Source organism: Typopeltis vanoorti, chromosome 19 (assembly GCF_054136105.1).
Source record: "Typopeltis vanoorti isolate ZY-2024b chromosome 19, IOZ_Tvanoo_1.0, whole genome shotgun sequence".
Lineage (NCBI taxonomy): Eukaryota > Metazoa > Arthropoda > Arachnida > Uropygi > Thelyphonidae > Typopeltis > Typopeltis vanoorti.
In genome coordinates this window covers 97,456,715-97,480,783 of record NC_143567.1, presented here as the reverse complement: position 1 = coordinate 97,480,783, position 24,069 = coordinate 97,456,715, and the positions used below count along the sequence as shown (strand labels likewise).

The 24,069-nt window shown below is 35.4% G+C and overlaps 1 protein-coding gene across 1 annotated transcript in view; it reads left to right on the top strand.

Moving 5' to 3' along the window:
* The window catches only part of LOC150096380 (polycystin-2-like), a 286,011-nt gene that overhangs the window by 208,087 nt on the left and 53,855 nt on the right, over positions 1-24,069 (top strand). Inside the window, exons 8-10 of the mRNA XM_090409166.1 lie at positions 458-688; positions 8,140-8,261; positions 16,247-16,367. Coding sequence (XP_090265292.1) covers positions 458-688; positions 8,140-8,261; positions 16,247-16,367 — 474 coding nt within the window. The remainder of the gene's footprint in view (positions 1-457; positions 689-8,139; positions 8,262-16,246; positions 16,368-24,069) is intronic.

Sequence of the window (24,069 nt, the reverse complement as noted above, 5' to 3'; positions counted from 1 at the left end):
ATTGAAACTGAACCATAGCAATTAAGCTGCCATATTTATTTATTTTCTCTCTCTCTCTCTCTCTCTCTCACACACACACACACACACACACACACAATGATTGTGTCTAAATTATTCTGTTATGGTTATTCATATACATATATCTGGCCACATTTAGTGAGTTGACAGGTATGTGTCTTCCTCCTTCTGGTATATCATGAACAAATTTATGGCTTCTATATTTAGTATTTTACATGCTTATGTCTGCTTTCATTATTGATAATTTTTGGAGGTGTGTCCACATACTTTTGAGAAAATATATTGTGTGTGAATATTAGTTGAAACTTCAAGAGCATTACCAAATTTTTAGGAAAATAAACAAAAATAACTTGATGACATGCTCAAGAGAAAATATAATTTTCTTCTAGGTATAATATAATATTGGCATTGTACTTATTTTTTGCTATTTTTTTTTCAGATTTCAGTCGTTTGTATAGCCTTCAGTATATTCAGGACAATCATGGTTAATAATCTTTTAGAAGGATTACTCAGTAAACCAGACCAGTTTCCAGATTTTGAATTTTTGGGTTTCTGGCAAAATCAGTTCAACAGTGCAGTAGCCCTAGATGTCTTTTTTGCATGGATTAAAGTGTTTAAATATATAAGTTTTAACAAGACTATGACTCAGCTGTCATCTACACTTTCCAGAGTAAGATAAAGATATTTCTATAAATTCTAAGAAGAGCTATTAATAGTACTTTTTTAAGTGAAACAAATAGAATTGATTACAGGCAGCTAAACTAGTCCCCCTCCACATCTAAGTAAATATTAAATAACTTTTAATATAAAATAGATGCAGCCATTGCAATCAGTTCTTATATTATGTGAATTTACTCTTCTTGAACAGCTTTGATTTTTATGATTCTGCAGTGATAACTGTTTCTTGTGAGTACAAAAGACTTTCATGTTATTTATTCTAGAATTAATAGATAACTGTTTAGGAAGATGTTGCTGAATTCAAGGACTAGAATCATTTTTATAATTACCGTATTTTTTGCCTTATAAGACATACTTTTTTATACCTAAAATTTATCTGAAAATTAGGATTTGTCGTATAAGCCGAATGAGTTTTATAAACTGGTGCATCTTATGCACCAATATGTTTTTTATGTATGCACAGTTATAGTGCATCATCATTTGTTGGTAGTATGTGATCACTTTCAATAGTTGCATGTTGTTAATGGTCACACATTTAAACTAGTAGTCAATACATTATTATATTTATTTTTTTTTATAACCCATGGATTCTACAAAGCACAGACATATCTATATGACTGTGTTTAAGCTTAGTGTAATTGACTACGCAAAAAAATCATTATTATTCAGGCCTCCATGGAGTCAAAAGACTCAGCGCGGGGTGCCCTACTGCCATCAAAGAATGGCAGTAGGGCAGTAGAGCAGCACTTTGGGCCTCCACCTACAGAAAAAGGTACGCACTTGGAGAAAACAAGAGCAGCAATTAATAGAAGCAAATTCTAAAAAACATAATCTCTGCAGAAAACTGGCAAAATGGAAATTAAAGATGAATTAAAAACTTGGATAATGGATCAAAGAATATAGTTTGCTTCATATCTACAAAAATGATTATTCAATGATCAAAATTATTGACAGTAGAAAGAACGATTATTGATGTTACAGGGTCACCATCATGGTGCTTTAGATTTATGAGGAGAAATGATTTATGCATGCATGCAAAAACGAAAATATCACAAAAAATGCCAAATGAATTTGAAAATAAAATTATCGAGTTTCACAGATTCATCATAAATACTAGAAAACATGACAATTTTGAACTTTCACAGATAGCTAATATGGATGAAGTGCCTCTGACTTTTGATGTGCCCTCGAACAAGACTGTTGACTCCAAAGGTAAAAAAATACATTATTGTTAAAACTTATGGTCACGAAAAAACTACTATACTGTAGCTTTATTGTGCTGTACAGATGGAACAAATTTGAAATTTTTAAAAGAAAAACAATGCCTAAAGAAAAACTTCCCAAAGGAGTTTGCATTCATATTTATCCAAAAGGATGGATGAGGAAGGGATGAAGTTACTGATAAAGAAGGTGTGGTCCAGACATTCTGGCAGTTTACGTCAGAAACCTGCTTTGTTAGTATGGGAACAGTTTAGATGCCATAAAACTGAAGCTATTAAGAATGGACTTCGCAAAATGAACACAATTTCACAGGTGTGAGAATGGGTAAAGAGTTCATTGAATGAAGTGAAACCTGAAATTATTATAAAATCATTTGGATATGAATTGGACTCAAATCATTTAGACTGAAATATGAGAAGAGATTGGCACTAAGATCCAAAGAAAATTCTAGGGAATTTTTTAGCTATGTGGCCAGTAGGCAGAGAAATGATTGTGGAAGAATGACATTGGGGGATAAAAATGGGAATAGAGTGACTGATGCAAAGGACATAGTGGAGTTGTTCAATGAGAACTTTATTGGAGTATTTCATCCTGGAGGAGGTTTTAATACTAGAGGGATAGGGCAGGTTCAGAGTTTAGAGGTGCAAGAGGAGAGTGTATTCCAAATACTGAGTACTCTGGATACCAGTAAAGCTGTTGGACTGAACGGTATTTCACCATGGGTTTCAAGAGAGTGTGCTAAAGGCTTTTCAATAAAAGTCTGGCTGCAGGAAAGGTTCCCAGGGAATGGAAGGAAATTGAGATTGTACTGCTGCATAAGGGTGGTAGCAGACTGGAAGTGTCTAAATATAGGCCTGTTTGTGTGTCATCAGTAGTTATTAAGGTCTTGGAGAAATTAGTGAGGGACTATATACAGCGTTGGGCAGATGAGGGTAATGTCATCTGTGAGAATCAGCATGGATTTGTTAAGGGGCGCTCTTGCTTTAGTAATATGATTGCCTTTTATAATAATGTGACAAGAGCAGTTGATGAGAGAAAAGCATATACTGCCATTTTTTTGGATTTTGTAAAGGCATGTGACAGGGTGCCACATGATAAGCTGATATTTAAGTTGCAGCACATGGGTTTAAATGTTAGGTTAGTCAAATGGATTCAGAATTGGCTGACTGATAGGTATCAGACAGTTGTATATGGTGGCGCAATATCAAGGAAGCAGAAGGTTACAAGTGGGGTTCCACAGGGCTCAGTACTGGGACCTGTATTGTTCAACCTTTAATCCTTGCAATCCATTGAAAATGTTATTGTCAATGGAAATGCAAGGGGACATTCAGTTGTTTGCGTATGATGTGAAGCTGGGAAGGGTTATCAGTAATAGTGCAGATGTGGCAGCCCTGCAAGAGGATTTGAATAAACTAGACGGATGGGAAAATGAATGGGGATGTCGGTTCAATGCAGCAAAATGTAAAGTCTTGAGGCTTGGGATCCATTGATGGGAGGATGCATACTCGAGCTGTACTGGAGGAGGTAGGGGAGACAAGAGATCTGGGGGTGATGATTGATAGAAAACTGAAATTCAGGGAGCATATTGCAAAGGTGGTGAGGGTAACTCAGGGGTTTGCTGCAATACTGAGAAGGATGCTGACCTGCAGAGATAAAAGAGTTATCATTCTGTTGTATAAGACTCTGATCAGACCACACTTAGACTGTTGTTCTCAGATTTGGTCCCCAGGATTTGAAGGGGATAAACTGACTGTGGAAAAGGTACAGAGGCGGATAACAAAGATGGCTTCAGGACTGTACAATATGAGTTATGAGGATCGGCGGAGGGAATGTGGACTGCAAAGTTTGGTGGATAGAAGGAGGAGAGGTGATATGATCGAGACTTAAACTGTTGACAGGCAGTTACAGGGTAGACACTAGAGAGTTCTTTCACTTGGGAACGGCGGGAAGCAGCGATGACAAGGGGCCATCTCTGGAAGTTACGAAAGGAGGATGTGTGCAAGAGGGTGAGGAGTAGTTTCTTTGTGTGGAGGGTGGTTGACCCTTGGAATGCATTGCCTGAGAGAGTGATTGGAGTGGGAATGGTCAATGGGTTCAAGGAGTGGTATGATAAACTTTGTGTTTCCTAAAAACGACCTCCCACGATGAATCTTTTGACTCCATGTAGGCCTGGATAATAATAATAATAATAATAATTTCAAAAGTGTGCCATTAGTAATTCTCTTGATGGTATGGAGGATGACTTATTATTTCAAGACAGCGATGTGATGACTTGGTTTCTGATGAAGAATGAAGTTTGGAAAATTTTGAGAGTGAAGAGTAAGATGAATTAAAATTTGAAAAGAAAATTAATGACATTTATAAAAATTATTTTGTTTATGTTATATATATATACATATTATTACATGTTAGATTTTTTAATGATTTGATGATTTTTTAAGAATAATTGCTTTTTTATCTAATAAACAGATAATACATGTATTAAAATTTAAAAGAAAAAAATTAATATAGACATGAAAAATTTAATGCATAATTCATGTGTCTTATACTGTGAAGAATTTTTTTCCCCAAAAATTTAGCATGAAACGTGATGCGTCCAATACAACAGTGTGTTTTATAAGGTGAAAAATATGGTATATGGGCATCTCCAAGACCCCAAAACTCATTATGGGGAAGACACCCATACTATTAATCACAAACGCCTGTCATTCCTTTCCTGAAATTCATTCACTGACAAAGCACACTTACAAACAATTACAATAATACCGTTCACTGATTCACATTCTCCAAACAAAAAAATCTAGAATCCTCACATCCTTCCTCTCTCTCTCTCTCTCTGTCTCCCCTTTTGACATGTAGCTAAAAATTTCTTCTGCATCTATCATATAAAATTCTCTAGCAACTTCTTCTTCCTGAGTATTCTGCAATTGAGCAGGTTCTTCTTTTAGTAGTCAAAACTTTTCTTCCACTCTCTTCTGCTCTGGGCCTTCTCTTTCAAGGTTGCGTACCTGTTTCCATTCAGCATGACATCTAGCATTGTTTTCCTTACTCTTCCTCTGGGTCTTTTTCCATCTATTTTTCCTTTGATGGCATCTCTGATGATTCCATTCCCTCTCAGAATATGTCCGACCCAGTTTCCCTTTCTTCTTTTTATCCTCCTTAACAGACCTCTTTCTTTTTCTACTCTTTTTAAGACCTCTTCATTAGTTATTTTATCTGTCCGTTTGAATTTTTCAATTCTTCACCATCTAGCAAGTTATATTTTTGCAATGTCTCCTTTTTCCATCTATCAAGAAAAAATTTGTAGCACACACACAAATCTTAAATCCATCCTTATAAATAGCATTCCAAACACCTGTCACCATCTTGATTACCTGTCTCTATATCCTCTCTAGCACTTCCTCATCTCCAAGAAACTCAGACAAGAATGTGCACAGTTGTCAGATCTGGCTGTATCAAAATTTTAGGTTTTAAAGCCTGACTGACTGATTTTTCCTTTTCAGTCATTTCTGACCATAGGTGACTTTGTGCACAGTTGTCCAGATGTGGCTGTGTCAAAATCTTAGGTTTTAAAGAGAAATTATAATTCCCACTTGTCATTTGTGTTTTTCAAAATCCATTTAATCCTTTGTGCCATTAATATTATTATTATTATTTGACACCTCCAGGGAGTCCAAGGACTCATCGCGGGAGGGCACCTGCTCTATAACTCTGTCTCCACCAAATGACTGCAACCACACCAACGCCATCTACCACCGACCACCACCATGTTTTTCTACAGACCATCACAAACATCCATGCCCATGCCGGGATTCGAAACCGCAGCTTTTTGGCTGGAGAGCAGATACACTAACCACTCAGCCAGCCAGGCTGGCACACAGCTTTTAATCTTTTCATTATGAAGCACATAACCTTACATTTTGCCACATTGAATTAACAGTCATTATCTTTTGCTTATACTGTTACTCTATTTAAATCATCTTGCAATATATCTTATCACTTTTACTGACTATTGTCCACTAGATTAGCATCATTAGCAAACAATTGGAGACTGTCCCCTAAAATCATCCCCATTATCGTTTATGAACAAATTAAACAGCATTCCAAGTATAAAGTCCTCTGACACACTATTGGTCATCTGCTTTGCCTTGATTTTTCCCCCAATATGTATTATAAAGGGGTGCAACAAAGATATATTTTAACTCTGTACCTGTTTAACTTGTACAGCGAATACATTTTAAGAATGGCAAGGTTAGAGGAGTCTCCAGTTGGAATTAAAATTGGCAAAAGAAATATTAATAATTTGAGGTAGGCAGATGAGGTATACCACCTTGCTAGCAGAATGCAAAGAAGATTTGGAGGAACTAATTATGAAAGTTTAAGAAGAAAATACTGAATATGGCCTTAAACTTAACCTCAAAAAGACAAAAGTTATGGCAAAATGTGAACTTAATGATTTTGGAGTTGATGGGGAAAAAATGGAAGCAGTTAACAATTTTGTGCTCCTAGGATCTTGAATTGATAAAGATGGGTATTGTACTGAAGAATACCCATTCTTCTGTACAATATTTAATTTTGTTTAATACAGTACAATTACTCGGAAAGAAAGCAATGACAAATTTAAGCAAGATCTTTAAAGCTAAAGATATTAGCCCTTCACATTTTTCAGCGCATGCATGCATGTAGCAGTTTCCGCAACGCATCCATTGCTAAAAATCTAACCCTGAGCCAGCCTTTCGTGTAGAAGTCCTGCGCGCCGCTGGCGTACGTTTCTTGTTGGATGCCATTTTTACACATTGAAGTTGTGAAACAAACGGCAGCGAAAACACAATATATACAACACAGTTCCAAACAGTAACACCACTGAAGGACACTTGTATCTAACCGTTGCACAACTGCAGCACAATTTGAGACAAAAAGCCACACTATATTTAAATTTAAAAACACGTTTTCTAGCCTAATTAAACACAACCGCCACATTCACCAAGGACACTAGCGATATTTAAAGATTTCTGATTGAATATCATCTATTTCAGCAACCTTTCTACATTTTGGGTTTCTGATGGCTTTTCTACTTCATGTGCTCAAATATGTACTCCTGACTACATTCCACTTGAATGTTTTCTACACCTCTTCTGTCACTTGTTTCACTTGTTCCATTTAGCAGTCTTTTAAAGTGATTATTCTGCATGTTCAGAATATCTATATCTTCAGTTTTTATCTTATATTTTTATTTTTTTATCATCTCTGATTCCTCTCACAGTACTTTTTGCCTACATTTTAAAGCTTCTTCAATAGCCTCCATTTCAGATATGAGGAGAGATTGAGGGAATGCAACTTACAGAAGCTTGTTAATAAGAGAAGAAGAAGAGATATGATTGAGACTTAAAAGTTGGTGATGGGTTGTTACTTCTACTACATGTTACCTTAAGACTTTTTCCCTCAAGAATTCTAGAAATTCCATTCCCTTATTACTACATGCAGTTTCCTCTTTCCAAATTATACTGCTGTAGTTAAAATCTCCCATAACAATCATTCTTCTTGCACTTGCCAAGCTCAACTGCCTAAACATCTCCTGCTCCTCACCCTCTATGCTCCCTGGCTTATGGTACACCCCAGTAAATATCCTGTCTTGCCCACCTCCACCTCACACCATATGCTTTCAAAACTATAAGTGTCATTGCCCTCTAAATCCTCCACTCTAACAAAATTACTTATCATAAGTAGTACTCCATCACCATGTTTTCCCTTCCTGTCTGGTCTAAAAACCCTGCTACTTTTATTCCTGTTAGTATGTCATCTTCCTTCAACCACGTCTCAGAGATCCCAATAATCTTTGGACAGGCTGATGTTATCAGTGCCACCAATTCATTTACTTTATTCTAGATGCTCCTGGCATTAGTATAAAGAATATATGTAAATATATATACTCTTTAAATGAGTTTGTAATGCCATTTCTGACATCAAAGATTAAGACACACACACACATATTCACATAAATATGTGTCTAATAATCTTTAATCAATGTGAACTATTTTAGAATCCGACATTTTTTTATTCTTCACTGTTGCTATTCAATATCCTTCTATTATTGTATATTTTTATTTTTCATTCATTGAATTTCAAAGAAACATTAAAACATTGTTAATAAATGTCACTTTAATCATTTTGTGAATGTCCATAGCAAAAGTTATGCTTAATAATAATTGTAACTTATTTCAGTGTTCAAAGGATGTAGGAGGCTTTGCTATTATGTTCTTCATAGTTTTCTTTGCCTTTGCTCAACTTGGGTACCTTTTATTTGGAAGTCAAGTCAAAGAATTCAGTTCTTTTGGTGATGCAGTGTAAGTAATTTTTTTGTTGTTGTTGTTTTTCTAATTGCTATCAGATATATAGTAGGGAAATCGTATATTTCAAACACAGAGAATCATCTGTGTAAGTAGAACATAATAAGATTTCAAATAAACTTTCATGTATGAGCTGTCTGTTTGAATGTTAGAGTAGAATATCTTGTCTTGAATATCCAAAACTTCTTAATTGTCTTGAATATTTTTCCATTGACTTAAAATTTATATTTATGGTTTTGAACTAATGGATTAGATAATACTATACATTCAACTCAGGATGCTTAAAATAACAACAGAAATGTTTCTTTAAATCCAATTTGGATATAATGAACATGTTAATTATAAAGTTTAAAAACGTTTCACTTCTCTCTCTCATCCACACACACACACCTTTTAAGTTTTTTATTTTTTTTGTTAATGTCAATCACACCTATAAATGATTGTAAATCTATAGTACATTAGTACTGTGCATAGGCTATGGGTTAGATTTCGTGTATTCCATAGTGCAGTCGGAAAAATGATGGAACCCTTTGATAAAACTTGAATTCAGTTCTTTTCATAACAAGAAATCTTTGATCTTTATATCAGCATTTTCAAGTGAAGTTAAATTATCTGATCTTATGAGGTAGCAGGTTTTTATCCTGGAAACTTGAATTTTGCAAAATACAGAGAACATGTGCAGTTAATGCAGATGTGGCAGCACTGCAAGAAGATTTGAATAAACTAGACAGATGGGCAAATAAATGGGGATATTGGTTCAATGCAGTAAAATATAAAGTCCTGAGGTTTGGGATCCATCTATGGGAGAATGTGTACTTGATTGGAGGAACTGTACTGGAGGAGATAAGGGAGACAAGAGATCTGGGAGTGATGATTGATAGAAAACTGAAATTCAGGAAGCATATTGCAAAGGTGGTGAGGGTAACTCAGAGAATTGCTGCAATACTGAGAAGGACGCTGACCTGCAGAGATAAAAGAGTTATCATTCCATTGTATAAGGCCCTGATCAGACCACACTTAGACTATTGTTCTCAGATTTGGTCCCCAGGATTTGAAAAGGATAAATTGACTGTGGAAAGGGTACAGAGGCAGATAAGAAAGATGGTTTCAGGACTGTACAATATGAGTTATGAGGATCAACTGAGGGAATGTGGGAATATGCAGAGTTTGGTGGATAGAAGAAGGAGAGGTGATATGATTGAGACTTTTAAACTGTTGAGAGGCAGTTACAGGGTAGACATTGAAGAGTTCCTTCACTTGATGGAACGGTGGGAAGGAGCTACGACAAGGGGCCATCCCTGGAAGTTACGAAAGGAAGCTGTGCGCAAGAGAGTGAGGAGTGGTTTCTTGGCATGGAGAGTGGTTTAACCTTGGAATGCATTGCCTGAGAGAGTGGTTGGAGTGGGAACGGTCAATGGGTTCAAGGAGTGGCATGATAAACTTTGGATTTCCTAAAAACAACCCCCCCATGATGAGTCTTTTGACTCCATGGAGGCCTGGATGATAATAATAATAATAGTAATGCAAAAAAAAATACTATGATGGATGGTAGATGGAAACTGTGGATTGTGTAGTGTTGAACTGTAGATTGTATAGTAGATGGTGAATTGTGTAGTGTAGTTTCCTGCACTGAGTCCATGGACTCTATAGAGGTGTATAATAATGATAACCTGGAAACACTGCTTTAGAAACCTAACATGGAACAACTTTTTACAAGCCACAAACATCGATACCCATAATGGGATTTGAACTTATATCTTGCTGGTTGAAGAGCAGGTATCCTATCCACTTGGATCGCCAAGCGAACAAAGTTTCATATTATATTATATTATTAGAATAAACTCTCAAATGGGTTCAACTACTAGCATGCTTTGTACTAAAGGGACTAGCATAATAAGAAAAATAGATGGAATTTTTCTCTTTATTCATTTCTACTCTAATAGTTCTAAAGAGAATGCACACAATATCAGTTTTTATGCAGCTTTAACCCTAAGGTATGAGCTAGAAGTGCAGAGATGATCCAAAAATTAGAATGAGAAATATAGTTTTAAACTTGTATAACAAATGACTTATTATATTACAAAATCCATTTCAGGGTGAAGGAAGATAATTTTTTCAGTTCCAATTAAAACTTAAAGATTACCTAAATCTCAATGGAGGAGGTGGAGAGGAACTTTAAAGTTTGTTACAGGGAGGACAAATTGCAGTTATGACACTTAACAGTGACAGATTGATGTAAGATGACAGGAATGAGGATAACTGCACAATAGTATTGTTTGATCATTAGAAGTTTATTTTCAACCAGATCTTACTACTTTTCTTTAATGTGAATCCTGCTCATGAAAGGTTGTAAACCTATTATATTTCAGTACCATGGATGGCATGAAATATGAAATAACTCAGGAGGAACACTACACTAAATGGCAGAGGTCATTTACCAACTAAAGATTTTTGCAAGCATCCAATGCTACAGAGAAAGGACATAAGTACTCACCCTGTGCAGAGTTCCTGAAATTACTGTGAGACTGTTTGCATGTAAGGTTGTTGTGTGGATTTTGCTAATTGAGCAAGCTACAAATTAAAAATTAAAACATCAAAACAATTTTATAAAAGATTTTGAATAGTTAAAAGAACTTAATAAAACAAAACATCTCTTTTAGAAATAGCTAATGGATCATTAATTTAAACTACTAAACTGTTATGTGAACATAACAGTGGCATATAAGATGCACTTTTTTTTTTTTGAAAATAGGTCTGAAAAACAAGGTGCGTCTTATACATCGATACTCAGTTTTTTATTACTTTCATTTCTGGAAATTTTCTCTGTTTTGAGTTACGTGATTTCTTTCTTGCTTCTTGGCAGTGTGTTAGAGCATTCCAATTACGCTAGCTATGTATATCAGTTACTGGAATACATTCTAGTATTCCAGTTATGGATAGATAACATTTGCCCTAGGTGCTCTGGTGGACTGTTGAAGAAGCCTACCCTGCTAGTATGGGATCAGTTTCATTCTCACAGAACAGATGTTAAAAATAAACTCAAGGAATTGAAAACTCAGTTAGCTGTAATTCCAGGAGGTCTAACTAGTCAGCTTCAACCTTTAGATGTCTGTATTAATAAACCATTTAAGGGATTTATGAAGGAGAAGTGGAACTGCATCCAGAAGACTGCTGGATGCAGTATTCAGATTTTGAGGTTATACCATCAGGAAGAAAGAAGAGGCCTAGCATTTTGCAAGTTTGTCAGTGGGTCAAAGCTTCATGGGATGCTGTGAAATCTAAGACAGTGGTTAAATAATTTAAGAAGTGTGGCATTATCAATGCACTGATGGTACAGAAGACAGTTTGCTGTATGAGGACTCAGATTCTGATTTAGAAGAGGTTTCAAGCGTCTCTTATTTAGTTCTGGAGATGAATTTCTGGGTTTTGATGAAGAAGATTAAAAGGTGGATACTCTTTCCTAGTTAGATTAGGTATTTGTTGAAAGTAGATCTACTTATTACTTTATATTTGAAATACTGTAAATTCATTATAATATTCAGTGATAAAAGTTTAGGAAAAAAAAGTTTTTTCCTAAAAAATGTGTACAAAAAAGGGGTGTGTCTTATAGACAGCTGCGTCTTATATGCTGGCAAATACGGTATATATAACTGGCCTCTGGATTCTCACACACACACACACACACACACATATATATATATATATATATATATATATATATACACACACACACTGGTGTCCAAAACCTAAGGACAAACACTATTTCTAAAGATTACAGCCAGAAATTCAGACAAATCAGCTTCTGGTAATTTGTCATAACTGACGATTTTGAATAGAAAATGAGTACACATTTAAATTTTCAAATCGCATGCAAAGGGGTCACATGGTAGTGCTCAATAGGATAAAAGTTGTTAATGATATTGGGATGGGTTTAACTAGTGATATACAGCTGTTTACAGACTATGCAAAACTGGGGGAGAGCAATGCAGATTCAAGCAATGTTATGGCCTTACAGGAGGACTTGAATAGATTGCATGAATGGGCAGGTAAGTGAAACTATCAGTCCAATGTTGCAAAGTGTAAGGTTTGAAATTTGGTAAGCAACAATGTGATGAAAAGTATACACTTGGTGGGAAAACTTTAAAGGAAGTAAAGGATATGAGAGATCTGGGAGTGGTAGTGGAAGGACCTTCAGCAGTCATACTGCACAAGTTGTGAAGACATAGCATCGGCTAATGGCAATGATGTGAAGGAACCTGACATGCAGAAATAAAGAGGTTATGATGCCACTGTATAAGGCCTTCATCAGGCCTCATATGGATTATTGTACACAGACAAGGATATGTTGGAAAGGGTCAAAGAAGATTCACAAAGTTGTCAGTGGTCTTTGGAATATGGACTATGAGGACAGATTGAGAGAATGTGTTGCAAAGCTTCATAAATAGGAGGAGGAGGAGGGGGGAGATATGATTGAGACATATAAGTTATTATTATTACTAACATCTGACCTCCATGGAGTCAGAGACTCATCATTGGAGGTACACACTATTGCACATAATGCTCATCCAACCATGCTTTAAAATGATTCAGTGTGTCTACACCAACAAAACACTCAGGCAATGCATTCCACTCATCCACTGCTCTCCATCAAAGAACCTACTTCTCATACCCTCCTTATATAGTTTCCACTGATGGCCTCTTGTTCTATCCCCTGAAAAATCTCTTCCATGTCAATCCGATAACAATGCCTGACTAGCTGATATGTCTCATTTATTATTATTATTCAGGCCTCCATGGAGTCGAAAGACTCATCGTGGGAGGTCCTTCCTAAGAACATAAAGTCTGTCAAGACTCATCGAGGGGAGGTCCCCCCCCCCTAAGAAACATAAAGTCTATCATACCACTCCTTAAACCCATTGACCGTTCTCACTCTCACCACTCCATCAGGCAATGCATTCCACGGTTCAACCACCCTCCACGCAAAGAAACCACTCCCCACCCTCTTGCTCACAGTTTCCTTTCGTAACTTCCAGGGATGGCCTCTTGTCATCACTCCTTCCCGCTGTTCAACCAAGCAAAAGAACTCCTGAGTGTCAACCCTGTAACCACCTCTCAGCAGTTTAAAAGTCTCAATCATATCACCTCTCCTTCTTCTATCCACCAAACTTTGCAGTCCACATTCCCTCAGCCGATCCTCGTAACCATCCTTGTACAGTCCTGAAACCATCTTTGTCATCCGTCTTTGTATCCTTTCCACAGTTAATTTATCCCCCTTCAAATCCTGGGGACCAAATCTGAGAACAATAATCCAAGTGTGGTCTGATCAGAGACTTATACAACGGAATGATAAACCTCTTATCTCTGCAGGTCAGTGTCCTTCTCATAATTGCAGCAATCCTCTGTGTTACCTTCACCACCTTTGCAATATGTCCCCTAAACTTCAGGTTTCTATCAACCATCAACCCCAGATCTCTTGTCTCCCCTACTTCCTCCAGCATAACTCCTCCCATAGAGTATGCCGCATCCCATCAATGTTTCCCAAACCTCAAGACCTTACGTTTTGCTGCATTAAAATGAAACCCCCATCTATCTAGCTTATTCAAATCCTCTTTCAGGGCTACCACATCTACACTATTACTAATAATACCTCCCAGCTTCGCATCAACCGCAAACAACTGAATATCCCCTTGCAGTCCACTGGCAATGTCATGGATATAAAGGTTAAACAATATAGGTCCTAGTACTGAGCCCTGTGGGACCCCACTTGTAACCCTCTGCCTCCTTGAAACTGCTCGACCATACACAACTCTCTGATACTTATCAGACAGCCAATCCTGAATCCAGTTGACCAATCTGACATCCAGACCCATGTGCTGCAACTTAAATATCAGCTTATCATGTGGCACCCTGTCAAATGCCTTTGCTAAGTCTAAGAAAATTGCAGTATATGCCTTTCCCTCATCTAATGTTTTTGTAACTTTATTATAAAAAGCTAGTATATTGCTAAAACAAGAGCGTCCTTTCACAAATCCATGTTGACTCTCATAGATAACATTACCCTCATCTGCCCAATGTTGTATACAGTCCCTCACTACTTTCTCCAAGATCTTAACAACTACTGATGACACAGACTGGCCTATAATTAGACACTTCCAGTCTGTTACCACCCTTATGCAATGGTACTATCTTACCTTCCTTCCATTCCCTGGGCACCTTTGCCGAAGCCAGACTTTCATTGAAATGCCAGGTTAAAGGCACTGTCAGTTCCCTGGCACATTCTCTCAAAACTTGTGGTGAAATACCATCCAGTCTCAAAGCTTTACTGACATCCAGAGTACTCAGTATCTGAAACACACTCTCCTCCTGTACCTCTAAACCTCGAACCAACCCTATCCCTCTAGCATTAAAACTGACTCCTCTAGGATGAAATACTCCAATAAATTGTTCATTGAACAATTCCACTATGTCCTCTGCATCAGTCACTCTATTCCCATTTTTATCCCAGAATATCATTCTTCCACAGTCATTTCTCCTCCTACTGGCCACATAGCTAAAAAATTCTCTAGGATTTTCTTTGGACCTTAGGGCCAATCTCCTCTCATATTCCGGTTTCGCTCTCCGTACCGAACTAGTCACTCTTCTGGCCTGTGTCTTATATTCTTCATGCATCCTCTCATCCTCCCTCTTCCTCCTATTCACAAGGCTCTGCAACTTACAATCTGTCCTTGTACTCCACATTCCAAAGACCTCTGACCTCCTTTATGAATCTTCTATGGAGTCTTTCTAACATATCCTTGTCACCATGAAACTCAGAGACCAAATCTGTGCACAGTAATCCATATGAGGCCTGATCAAGGCCTTATACAATGTCATTATAACAACCTTTTCAGGGGTTGTTATCAGGTTGACATATAAGAGATTTTTCACAGAATTGGAGAGTGTGTGTGGGGGGGGGGGTAACAAGAAACCATACCTGAAAACTGTATAAAGGAGCATGTGATCAGAGGAGTGAGGAGAAGGTCCTTCTTTAAATGGAGAGCAGTTGGTGAGTCGAATGCATTGCCTCTGTGTGTGTGTGTGTGTGTGTGTGTGTGTGTGTGTGTGTGTGTGTGTGTGTGTGTGTGTGTGTGTGTGTGTGTGTGTGCGTGTGCGTTAATGTAGATACATTGAATCAGTTTAATTCACAGTTGGATGAGTTTTGTGTGTGTGGTAGTGAAAATGAGCGATATTTCTGCTGAAGATAGTCAACAAAAAACTAGTTTAAAAGGAAAAAAAAATCCTGAAATACAATCTCCAAACAACTTTCAAGTCTTTCCAAGATAAAGAAACTTTAAAGAACAAAGTGCTTTAATTGAAGAATGTTTTTACAAGCTATACATATATGTAGATACTGACCATGCTATTGATGATGATCATTCGTCCATCAACATGATAGTAAAGTATAGTCCCACCTAGGTCTAACTATAAATGTAAAATATATTTTAAAGAACCAGTTAAAACCATTATCATATAATGTTTGGGGAAGGGAGGCAAAGGTAACCCCAAATATGTAATAGCTGAAGCATTACATGCTGAAACAGAAAGTATAGTTTTGTCTATTGAGTTCATCATAGCATATAGTGTGTGTTCTCATTATATTTGTATAAATTTATCCTTAATAATGTTCATAGTAGATTGATATTCCTAAAACGTATGTAATTCATCTGTAAATGTGTCTATAAACATTGAACATTCACCACTTAAACCTTCAGAAAAAAAAAAGATTATTCAGTACTCAACTTGTATTTCCATTCTGCAAGCTGTCTTCTTATGGGTTACAGATAACACAGCATGGGACCTCATGAGTGGCACATAGTGAAAATTCTTGGCAGAATCCTGATGTAACTAAATGGAAATTTGTGACTGATTTTTTGGTGCCTAATATAGTTTTATTTTGCATGATAAAAATTGCCTGTTCTTTAAATTAAATTTCTTCTTTACAGATTTACATTGCTACGCCTCATCTTGGGAGATTTTGACTTTGAAGAACTGGAAGAGGCAAATCGTATTCTGGGACCTATTTACTTTCTCAGTTATGTTTTCTTTGTCTTCTTCGTTTTAATGGTAAGCTTTAGATATCATTATGAAAAGATGTTTACTTTATAGTGTGATTTTCTTTCTTGACTACTTCTATAATAACTATAACACTTTTTTTGAATGTTAGTCAAGTGAGTTTTAATTTATCTTTCTACATGTTTCACTGATTTTTGCTATCAGCATTTCAGGAAATACAATTGATAAGCTATATGAAGGTAACAGAGTAGGTTTTAACTGACAGTTCTAATTCATACAAAATTAGTATTGTGCGAGACAATGCATGTCTCAGGAACATAATTTATTTGTTACGAGACGTAATGTAATTGGCGTGAAAGTTCATTTCTTTGATGTTTAGTGATCTAATTAAAGCTTTCCAAATAAATAACGATGAGTTATTTATTTGGATGATGAGTCTTTTGACTCCATGGAGGCCTGAATAATAATAATAATAATAATAATAAATAATAAATAAGTAAATATAGATGTTTACTTTATTATTTTATCCACTTATTAATGCTTTTAATAACTTCTATTAATCCTTTGAACCTTACAGGCCAGAAAGCCAATCTAATTGAAAGGTTACATCCAAAAGGGTTTTTTGCTCTGACTACTAGCAGCATTACTTGGGAGGCCAGTAAAGTGGCCAGTCAAACAGAAAGGAGGGAATATTTAATACAGTTCATATTAATCATATCTTTATGTAACCAGTGCTAAATTACAGCCTCTTAAGTCATATTTCTTTATTATGGCTAAAAAAGATTATGACTTATAGGTGTAAAATAGCATCATTTTGATACATCCTGCCAAAATATCAAATTTAACCAAACTGTTCACTGATATGGGAAAAAATAATAATGTAGAATTTTGCAAAAGGCTGTGCTGGCTTGTTATAGTTGTTACAATTGTAACAACTATTACAAGTTAATCCAGAAGACATTCTGCTTCCATCTCTGCATTTCAAATGGTTCTTTGCATCACCACTCACAAAAAAAAAAAAAATCTTCTTGGCTTCTTATTTTTCTTTAAATTCTTCTACTGATAATTGGTAAATGCCATATATACCATTCCAAAACTGAATACTCCCTTTCATTTTTTTTTTTTGATCAAAAGGCTCTTGTTCAAACTGGAACCAAAACTGCTCCTGCTTGTGATGGCATTTCTCAGATTATTTTTTTGCTTCAGAATTGACTTTTCCATGTTGCCTTTTTACTCTCTCCTAGTCTCATCTTGGAATCTATTCTGCAGCTTGGAAATTTGCTCATATTCAATCCACTACAAAGAAGGGTGACAAATCTTTACCATCAAATTGACATCCAATTTCTCTTGCTTCGATTTGTCCTAAAATATTAGAGAAAAACCAACTGTAAACACTCCCATGTTACCTCATAACTTCTCAACTAATAATTGACAGTCAGCATAATTCTGTCACTGTTCATCAGCTGATGAACTAGTGCAGAAATCGTCACACATGCTTGATAGGTCCAAACTGGATGAACACAGAATGATTCTCTTTTCATAATCATTTCTATAATAATAACCATTCCCATCATTAACACAGTTATCTAAGATTGTCGCTCTTATACATAGATTCTCACAATTCCTCCTATCAGAATTCAATTTCCCTCTATGTGTTAGGTCTTATATCAATTAATAATTTTTCAAGGTTCCTGATGCCAAATGCATTCAAGTGTAGGCCTTCTCTCTTATACAAATCCAATCTTCCCTCAAATGAATTCCGCACATCCAAAAACTAGCATCCATTCTTCCTACACAGCCTATGCATTGAATCATTTGCCATCACAGCTCTTCTTTTGATTCATTTTTTCATATCGAGATAATATACTTACTATTTTCATTTTCTTACTCTTCACTTACTCTTCCAATAACCATTTCATGTTCTCTCTCATAGTATCTACTACAATTACGATCTTGTTTACTTTTCATTTCTGTGTTTAAATAGCTTGCATTATTTTTTAATTTTTGCTTCCGAAAAACTTGACATTATAACCCAGTCATCAATGGCATGTTTTATGACAGTCACCATATACCAAATAACATCCTTCTTTTTATAATCAACTTTACTTGATTCTATATAATCAATTTATCTGATTCTATGCTTTGTTTTCCATTTTGCTGCTGAACTTTTTTATTTATTAAGCTCCCATCATAGCATCTAACTTCTGCAACTGGATTGTCAGTTTTCACTCTGGTTACAGATATGAAGGTAGATGGATCTTCATTTTCAAAATAATGCTAGAGTTCTAAAAGGCTCTGATTTTTCATATACAATTCCTCCTATATTTCAGTGACTTCTCCCATTGACTACAAATCCTATCCTCAGTTTAACTGATGACGTGTACTTCACTCCTTTTTCTCCTTTGAAAATCTTGCACTACAGAATTCCAGAATAGCAGCTTCTACAACCCATAATTCTGATATCTAGGCCATTTTTTCATTGGGGTTTTGGATAACCTTCTCCATTTCAAATGTTAGCACAACTAAGTCTTGTCTTATTCGCCAGCCTGGTTGGCCGAGCGGTTATCGTATCTGCTCTCCAGCCAAAAGGCTGTGGGTTCGAATCCCGCCATGGATGTTTATGATTGTCTGTGGAAATAGTAGTGGTGGTGGTGGTGGTGGGTGGTAGATAATGTTGGTATAGTTACAGTTTGTTGTAGTTGGTAGATTGAGTGGTGGAGACAGAGAGGTGTAGAGTAGATGCCCTTCCTCGATGAGTCTTTGGACTCCCTGGAGGCATCATGTAATAATAATAATTTATCTTTCTCACACACACAAACAAAATTTTTCATTTAACACCCAAGAAGAATAATATCTTCATGCAGTTAACCAAGTGGCTATGTGCCTTGCAACCATATGCCTGGGAAAGGAGCGTCCTGGTTCAATTCCCATCACTGACGTGAGGAGCTTAGGATCTTTCTCAGACATAGCCAAGTTAGTTGGTCTTGGGCATGGACTGCAGGGTTTTTCTCCCCAGTTTATGTGGGGTTTTTCATCTTGCAAGCAGGCAAACAGACCTTGAGAACTCAGTGCTTCTACAGACATAGGATACACCAGGAGGCATATGGCTAACCACCTTATCCTTGTATGGTTGCAGTTAAATGAATAGAAAACCCTCAACACCACAAGGTAAAAGAGGGAAACAGGAAGAAGAAGAGGAAGAAAAATATATTCTTTGGATAACTTGAACCTCTGATCTTTTTTTTAACATAAGCATGTTACAATTATCATCTAAATATCCAAGAAATTTGGTCTTCTCTTTTGCTCAAGGTGCTACTTTACTTTTGAACAGCTGTTAATGCTATACAAGTTACAAATTCATCCAACCATTGAATACCATTCTCATATTTGTGGTAATGCCACTAAGAGCTCCCTAAAATATGTTCACTAACCAATTCAGTGTACTAACTTTCAAATAGATGTTTAGTGTCTACTATTTACATTTTCTACAAATATTTCCATGATTACTGTTCAGTCAGAATTATCACTGGTAATGCCATCACTTGCCTATAAATATACTAAAACACATGCAGTACCTATTCACAGTGCTTTTTTTCTAGAAAAAAAGGTGCCAGAACTCGCATCTTGTTAAGCTTTTTATTAAAGAAAATGATATTCAAATCTTAATTTAAATGAAATATAAAGCAGCTGTTGCTGTCACGGAGTCGCATAAATTGATTAAATATAATTTATCTTCAGTATTTTTTATTTTAGACATGATCAAATGTAAAATTAAACAAACAAATTAAAATATACAACCAAAGACCAAATATAAAAGTAAAAGTAAATTTGTAAAAACATTGTGTAATTTAAGAGAAGTTCATAGTGTTTTACAAAGTTTTGTCCAATTCTTGTCGAACAAATTGTCTCGACTCCTTTCTTTGCTCTTAATATCTAAGGCCGAATGTTGTCCTCTAAGTAACCACAGATCAACATACTTTGAAGGATCGAAAAGTCTTAAAGGTGGTCCAACGAGTTTGATGAATAAAAGTGCCGAAACTGTTTTAGTCCTCAACGAAGCTCTTGTTGGGGTGATAATTAAATTCATCTGTGAAAATTCGCGTTCACATTCACTTGATGAAATGGGAATGGTATTCAGAGCATGTACCAAACGCAACAGTTTTTCTGGGTATGTCTTATCGAGAATGTATTCACGGAATCCACAAATCATTTCTCTTTTATTTAGTTACAGTTTGATTGACATATTTCTAATTTCCGCCTCTCTGAATGTTAGCTGAGTAATGTTATCTTCAGGCCAATGTTTTTGGTCAAGCACGTGAGCCCAAAGTGCTAGCTCAACATCTTCGCTATCAAGCAACCTTTTTTCAATTGACTCTTTCAATTTGGTATAAAATGTTTTTGGGTCAACAGAAGGATTATTTTTTGGAGTTTTTTTGGGAAGTAAAACTCCATGAAAGTGTAGATTGCGTACAGCAGCTGTAGCACATCCAAAATTCTGTCTTCTTTCTTCAAAAACTTGTACAAGTGCATTTATTCTTTGATTTGCCTTGTAAAGGTTCATGTCACTGTCTTGCAGGTCCAAACTTAATTCAGACAATTCTTGGAGAGTGTCGCACATCAATCCTAGATCCAACAAAAATCTGCAGATGTTATTTTTCTTCTTAAGCCATCATAAGTACATTTATCATTTTTATCTCTCCTAGGATCATGCATCACAAAATTATGCACTGGAGATTCAAAATTATTCCACACAGCCAAAACTGAATGGAAACTAGATAACACCATCGAGTACTTAAAATTCTTCCAATTTTCAGCAGCTCGACTTCTAGTGATTCTGCACATAAATGCAACTCTCTACTGTTTTTTGGTGAAGCATGGTATAGGACATAAAGTTTATCAATAAATGATTTCAATCTATTGATTCCTGAAATTTCCTTTACAGCATCACTTACTGATAATTCTAGTCTGTGATTAGCACAATGCCAAACTATAATAGAAGGAAGTTTTGCAGACAGCAATTTTTTCACTCCACCTTTATACCCTAACATTACAGCAGCGCCAGAAACTAAATATTTTTTTAAATAATCTTCTATCATCCCATAATAGTTAAGACATTGGAGTAAGGAATCAAATACACTTTTGCCATTACGTTTTCAAGTTCGATCAAGTCCAAAAATAAATTTATCGGTGAATTAATTCCAACACCTTCGATACAGCATCATATATACACTATGAGAGTGGTTTTATTGCTTATTGTTATTGATTCATCAATTATCAATGAAATTATATTTTTGGATTGAACGATTTCTTTAAACACATTTTTTCTCATTTCTTTAAACACAATTTTTCGCATTTCTTTAAACACATTTTTTCGCATTTCTTCACTTACATGATTCACAATATTAATACATGCATTTGTTGAATGAAGAATATTACCCATTTCAATTCTGTTCAGTTCTTGCAGATCAGTTTCATTTTCAAAATTATGGAATGATTGGTTTTCCTTTGCTACTTTATATGCAGTTCGAAAAATTTTTGTGGTTATTTCTTTTTCACGAGATAGTGATTTTAAAAAACCTTTTCAAGGGTCTTTTTTCAGCTTCAGAAACAATTTTTAACGCTGCTTTGTGTGCAGCAGATTCTCTGGGATCGAACACTTTTTTTTGAGGTGAGCTCATCTGTAGCTTCCTATTTTGCCAGAATATGTAATCTCATTGTTGGCCTATTCTTTGGAAATTTCCATTCCCATCTTTATTTCAGTTCCAAGAGTTCTAACTGTTCTGCAAGGTGTACAGCCAAGTTTCTTTTTGCAAATATACATCCATTCATTTTTCGAGCAAAAATTATTTTTTTGATCTAATGTCCAGCAATTTGGCTAGTCATTTTCAGTTTGGCCTTGCTACTCAAGATTAGCTTGAGATGATTCGAAAACATCAACTGCCACCATTATTTCCATATTTTTTGACATTGTGTCTGTTATTATTCTGGGCTTTTTATTAATTGGACTGGTGGTTGAGAAGTAATTGGAAATCTTTTCATTTTCAAACTTGGGGTCAGACTTTTACACTAAAAAGTAAAAAATAATGCTAAAAGGATATGAAAATAATGATGTTAAATTTACTTCAATTCAATAAAGATATTTTTAGATAAATAAGTGTTTTACTGAAAATCTTTCGCATGTTGTCAATCACACGTCCATACAGCCACAAACATAGATGCTAATAGCATGCGCATGCGTGTTACCAGGCGACACCTGGTAACACGCATGTGCATGTGTTAGGTTATGCATGCATAATATGCGTTATATGCACGCATGTTTTTTTTTTTAGTTTTAAAAAACTGTAAAAAAAAAATAGGTGCCAGAATACCGTTCCGGTACATTACGGCAGAAAAAAAGCACTGCCTATTCAACACTCCTTGACTGTTAAGTTCCAAGTCATGGAACAAATTTTTGTTCATCTTCATTCATTCCTTATACAGTGGTATCTCGCTAATCCGAACCAATAAAAACCGTGCACATTCGGATTATCGAAAAGTTCGGATTAGAGAATTTTCCTCCAAGAGGCAACAATAGCTAGCGTTTAAGACAAAAATAATCAGATTCTAATGGTACATGAATTTAATTCTGCAAATAAATGAAGTAACTTATAGAAAACAAAAAGCTATTGTACTGTAATGTAAAACAAAAAAAATAATAATACAGTACACAAGTTTATTTTAGTAAAAAAATTTAATTTGTATGGAACTTATTGTTGAGGATTCTGATTTAATAAAATTGCATAGTTTGGTATGTAACTTAATTTGCGTAAAAATATCACTTTCTTGTACACAACACAAAAAAGTTTTACAAAATAATACAAAAAAAAGTTTATTTCTTTGTTAAAAAAGTCACTGATTTTCTTTTGCTTCTTGGAAGCTCAACTTTTTTCGAATGCTTTTTCTCGGGGCTGCATTAGCAATAAAATTTTGTGGAATGGCGTATCATTCTGCTTAGCACATTCTATACACATATTAAAACTGTCAACTACCTCTTCATGTTTTACTTTTTTTTCTTCGCATTCATCATTGTCTTCTAATTCTTTGCATAGTATCATATTTATAATTTCAGCATCTGATTTGATTTCGAATTCACTTTTGATTCTACCTGTAACCCATTCCGTAACATTTGTTTGTGAAATTTCAACATTTGAATTTATATTTTTAACCAAATTATGCACGTTTTGAATTTCCTCTTTTTGTGTATACTGTATTTGCGATTCATACGCACAATACAGTACACGCTTTATAGTATAAAAAAGCAAACATGAACACACAATAAATCAAAATAGGCTTACAGTATAACCGTAAAATCTACAGTATGAAAAAAATACTGTACTGTAATAATAATAAAATAAATAATAATAGTTAAAATATTAATTATTAAATAAAAATAATAGCACACAAAATAATAATACACAATAAATAAAACTTTTTTTTTTCAAACCGCAGTTCGGATTACTGGAGGGTTCGGACTAAAGAGGTTCGGATTAGCGAGATACCACTGTACTACCTTTTTTGGAACAATCTCTCCTTTCAACTCTTTTGTTTTTCCTAATGAATACAGTATACTAGTCTTCAAATTAAAATTATTGGCATGTTTATATATATAATGTATAAAAAAAATTCATTGTTTTATAATGTGACAAACCCATGAAAAAATTACAATAGCAGTTTTATTCTATATTATTAAATAAAAGAACTATTAACTCAAATT